The sequence below is a fragment of the Dermacentor silvarum genome, chromosome 1, assembly GCF_013339745.2.
Source record: "Dermacentor silvarum isolate Dsil-2018 chromosome 1, BIME_Dsil_1.4, whole genome shotgun sequence".
Lineage (NCBI taxonomy): Eukaryota > Metazoa > Arthropoda > Arachnida > Ixodida > Ixodidae > Dermacentor > Dermacentor silvarum.
The window spans coordinates 282,489,277-282,494,726 of NC_051154.1; the positions used below are offsets into that span (position 1 = coordinate 282,489,277).

At 42.8% G+C, this 5,450-nt stretch overlaps 1 protein-coding gene across 1 annotated transcript in view; it reads left to right on the forward strand.

Moving 5' to 3' along the window:
* The window catches only part of LOC119441013 (ATP-dependent RNA helicase DDX19A), a 9,988-nt gene extending 4,868 nt beyond the window's left edge, over positions 1-5,120 (forward strand). The window contains exons 2-4 of the mRNA XM_037705763.1: positions 520-920; positions 3,796-3,987; positions 5,059-5,120. Coding sequence (XP_037561691.1) covers positions 520-920; positions 3,796-3,987; positions 5,059-5,120 — 655 coding nt within the window. The remainder of the gene's footprint in view (positions 1-519; positions 921-3,795; positions 3,988-5,058) is intronic.
* The last annotated feature ends 330 nt before the right edge of the window (positions 5,121-5,450 follow it).

Consider the following 5,450-nt stretch of genomic DNA (forward strand, 5'->3'; position numbering starts at 1 on the left):
TAGAACTGTTCTCACAGGTGATTGGATAAGCTAAGACTTCATGTGTCATACAACTGTAAAGAAGGATGCATGTAAATGGCCAATATTTACTGTATACCTTACAATGGTAGGGTTGTTTATAAAAACTGAAGAACAAGAGTAGCAGAAAAATCTAACACAACTAAATGCAGCATATGCAGTGCCTATTTAGGTTTATAGATGCATCTGTTTGCTTACCTCTTACTTTTGTTTCTGATATATTTTGTGTGTTAATGATCAGAATGCTCATTTGTTGCACTGGTGCATCTTTCATTCTGTTTGCATAATTATTCGGTATTATTAAACACGTCTCTCAAGTCTATACTTTTTCCCCTTCCTATTTTCTAGGTGTGCTGATCTTTAGCAACCCCACCACAGAGTGTCACAGTTGCTAGCTAGCATAATATGAAACATAAATGATTGCTTAAGTAGCATCTTTTGTTGATTAGTGTCCATTTGGTAGATCAGCAGTCACATTGCAATGTGTCATACGTCTTGCAGGCGGCTTTCTCCCAGCTGTCAAAACATGCTGTTCTCGGCCACGTATGGCAAGGATGTGATGGAGTTTGCAGAAATGATAATCTTCAACCCCATGGTGATCCGGTTGCGGAAGGATGAGGAAAGCCTGGAGAATGTCAAGCAGTACTATGTGGTGTGCTCGAGCAAAGAAGAAAAGTTCTGGGCCATTTCAAACATCTACGGTGTGCTGGCCATTGGGCAGACCATTATATTCTGCCACACACGCCGGGAAGCTGACTGGCTGGCCAGAAAATTGACAGAGGAGGGTCATGCTGTGGGCATGCTCTCTGGTGACCTCACCATTGAAGAGCGTATTGCTGTACTCAAAGACTTCCGCCTCGGCAAAAAGCGTGTCCTCATCACCACCAATGTCTGTTCCAGGGGTAAGTCTCAAGTTTATGGCTTCTTCCATCACCATCGTCTGCTCTGGCCTCGCTATTTCCACTGCCTTTATCAATAGCAAGAAGGAGGGTGCTCTATCCCGATCTCCCACAAGCCTATTATTGCTGTCACACATGGCCACATCCTGTTAAGAGGTTCATTGTTTTTGATCGTGTACTTAGATTTGGTTGTCATTCATTGCATTCTTGACAATCCTTGCATTCTACTGATGCTAACATATGGGGACAGAAACTTGGAGATTAACAAAGAAGCTCGAGAACAAGTTAAGGACCACACAGGGCGATGGGATGAAACATGTTAGGCCTAACGTTAACGAGATGAGAGAAGAGAGCGGTGTGGATCAGAGAGCAAACGGGGATAGCCCATATTCTCATTGACATTAAGAGAGAAAATGGAGCTGGGCAGGCCATGTAATGCGTAGGATGGGTAACCGGTGGACTATTATTAGAGTTACCGAATGGGTACTGAGAGAAGGGAAGCGCAGTCGAGGACGGCTGAAAACTAGGTGGGGTGATGAAGTTAGGAAATTTGCAGGTGCAACTTGGAATCAGCTAGCGCAAGATAGGAGTAATTGGAGATCACAGGGAGATGCCTTCGTCCTGCAGTGCGCAAATATAGGTTGATGATATCGATTTGGGTGCACATTAACTCTGTAAATTCCAAAGTATTATACATATATGCTACATTGAGTTTGATACCTCAAATTTCTGCTTTAAGCATTGAAACTTTAATGTATAGCCCGTAGTAGCACTTTCAATAATGTGGACTAAGTCTTCCAAGTTGTGGATGGTTCATCAAACCAGGCACTAAAATAATTACTTTACTAATTAAGCTTTAATTCAAATAAGAATTTACTGCTGATTTTTTTGTACGAGTTCACTTGCATGGTGGGAAATAAAGGCAGCAGGTTATTTTTCTCGATGTGGAACTGTGTTTGGGCATTACAGAGTTAAGCAATCCCAGGTAGCCAAAATTAATCTGGCTGCCTCCACTATAGCATCAACCATAACCAATTGCACAAATTTGCGATTTGAAACCACAGAATTTTAGTTTCTTAACTATATTGTCAACATGGATTGCTATAGCTGTTATCCTCTATTCATCACCATAACTCAACACATCCTTGCATTCACTCTGCTTGCGCAAGTGATTGTTCATTCAAAGCTCTGCGGTATCCAAATGCGCTTTTGGGAGCTTCCCCACAAAGCATGTTGAAAAAACAGTGTTTCTGTGTGTGACTCGTTGCAAGTTTTATGTTTATGTGATAAGATGGTTAGAGCTCGCTAAAAGTAGATAAATCTGTTACAACTTTCCTAATTGCAATTTTATGGGATGCTTCTCAACATGCTTTACAACTACATTGGTACATTACAGTAAAACCTCGTTAATTCAGATTTCATGGGGCTGAAAAAAAAAATTTACGAATTAGCAAAATGTAAAATTATCGAGGCTATCAAGAAAACAACAAATGCGTATTACGTCAATACGCATTTATTTACTGAATAAATCTGCAAATCCTGTTTTTATTTCGCCCAAAAGCAGTGCGGACGCAGCAATTCTCATCTCCCAACTGATTAGCACTCGCAGTGGCGATGGCCTCGCAACTTCCTTTGCGGCATGCATCTTTGCCGCGCACGTCCCAGTTCAATTTTTTTCGCCGGTGAGCTGGTTGCCAGCAGATTGACTATCCATCACAATGTAGCCTGCACTCTTCATCCTCGACAGCATCCACTGTGTTTCTGTGATTTCGTGTGCAGCCATTGCAGTAGTCAAACCGAAACTACTGTTTGCCACAACCACTGCGAACGAAACCGCTGTCACTGTCAATGTGATCTGGGCAGCGACCACGCAGTTTTGAAGGCACTCGGCCAACGTGGTGTTATGCATGTACTCTCCTTTAACGATTACTAGAGGGAACTCTTGGCGGTGTGATCGTTCAGCCACCATGGAAATGATGGTTAGTACGTGGATTTGTCTGATCTTTGTGCTTGTGGATTCAAACACACTTGTGGCTTTGTTTATTACGCTTTATCTACCTTCACTGTCAAAAATTTCAAGGCAATGTATACTTTTCTAAATGCAGAAGACTCTGCAAACACGCATAATTGCTACTAATTGTAGCGGTTCAGCCTGTCGAGGTGGTCAAATCGAAAGGTGCTGGCTTGCCCATGAGAAACTTATTAGGGTGTTTTATGCTGATTATCAATGCGCGAGTCCGTGGTGTAATGATTTCAATGTCAGGCTTCTGTGTTTCAATCTTGCCGTCGGACAATTTTAATAACAATTATGTCATTATTTATAGCCGTACTTTGCTGAAGTTTAGAAATTCAGGAAGCCAGAAGGACAAAGTATAGGCAAGTCCAAGTAACTAACCATCATTCCAATGCTGACTGAAGTGCCTGGCTTGCAGCTCCTGTAGATACTAGTGCTAGAGTTCCCTCTAGTAATTATTATAGGAAACTATGGTGTTTTGAACGGCGCGAAACACAGGGATAAAGGCTATGCAGGCGCATATAAAATCAAAGCGTCCCGGTGTTGCCTGTCCATGTACGATTTCTGCTGATGACTATGGCAATGCAGAATCTACCGCTTCGTTTCGATTGCAATATGGTGTGTCAATACATTGTTTCAATGCTAATTTCAGTAATGTTGACAGTCATTGTGAGATGGGGTTTTGCCGAATGTACTTGGCTTGGCTCAAATTTATGTAAAACACAGCAAACATTAGCGGTACACTAGTCAGTGTCATTATTCTTTTTCTGGATCTCTTTCTCTTATTCTCGTTGAGAGTTATTTGGCTTTGCTTTGTCCAGTTGCCAAATGTATGTTTTTGCATCTATGTTTACTTACTTGTAGGCATCGACGTGGAGCAGGTGACCATGGTTGTAAACTATGACCTTCCTGTCGACATGAAGGGCCAGGCCGACTGTGAAACATACCTGCATCGCATTGGGCGCGCAGGCCGTTTTGGCAAGTCTGCAATTGCTGTCAGTATGGTGGAGGGCAACCACAACTTGGCAGTCCTAAAACAGATTCAGGAGCACTTTGGTAAGTTCACTGTGTCATTGTATGCCATTTCAGCTTTGCTCGGTTGGGTGCTGCCACATCGAAAGCACTTCATAGGCTCTCGATAATTTTTTTATTAGTATGTTGCAAATTTTGGCACAAAACTACCGTACTAATACAGTGCCACCGACTTCTGACAATCTGTTAGCCTAGCTGACATTACACTGGCTGACCACTGCTTCTGTATTAGCTGGGCATGTGAGCATTGCATTATTCATGTTCTTAAAAAAAAATTTCAAAGAAAATTTAGCATGCTTGTTGTAAGCTTGAAAGCATGGCACGTTTCCATGCTTGGCATGAGCTTGGAGTTAAGTTGTGTTCTGTGACTACAGTCAAAAATGTCTGCAAGGTAATGTAGTGTTCAATATTTTCGAATAGTAGGCATTATTATACTATTTGGTATTGACTTTGGATCGAATTTCAGTATTCCGAATTTTCTAATCTACAGTTTTGGTTTCTCTGACAAAGGCACATTGCCGTTGACACAGCCCATAGCCAAGACAAGCCGAAGATGAAGCCTCCACGCTGCTCACCGATTTTTTTTATACAAGTTTCAGATATCATACGGTGTCTCACTCGAGTTCTTGGACGTCATTTGCATGCATGACATCGGAAATTGGTGCCATTTAGGAAGCCTCCCGACGCACCACATTCTCGCTTTCTTTGGTGAAGTAGTAGCCTTTTGGTAACCAAGACCAAACCACAAGTTTGGTCACTAGCACCTGATGCAGTGCTGAAATGCCTAACAGGCAAGACAGCGTAGCCATGACGAAAATTCGCCGCTCAACTGCGTGGTGTCAATTCTGGAGCTGTAGCGCACACCTCGCCCAACTTCCACCCTACTGGTTGTAAATGCATCTTTAGTGATAGTCATGCCAGGCATAGCTGACTTTCTGCTGTCATGTGAGTGTAACACTGAGAAGCTGAACTTAATGATTGTCTTTTCTTGCAAACTTTAGCCTAGTAAATGTACAGTAAATTGGTGATACAATGGAATTTGGGAAAGGAGGCTTGTATGACAGCCTGGTAACACTCTTCTCTTGTTCTTGGCAGGGCGGCCAATTCGAAATCTGGATACGGAAGACCTCGACCAATTGGAAAACATTCAGCAGTGAGCAAAAGAACCAACCCACCATGGTCTCCAGGAAGTGCTTCATTTTGTAACTACTGCACCATTTACACCTTGGCCATTTGTGACCTTGTGAACTTGCTGCAAAGACTTGAAGAGGAATAAACTTCTTGTACAGCAGATTTGTGAGACCTAGGCCTCCCGACCTAGATGACTGCTTCGAGCCCTTTGGCTCTGGTGGCATCTTCGGCCTGCTGGATTGCCTTAAGTTGGTCTGGTGCAGAGTTGAGCAGCGCAGTCTTCCACTGCTCTCTGGTCTTGTGTGTTTTATTCTGTGTGGGTGTCCCAGGACAAGCCAAAATCATATGCTGCAAGT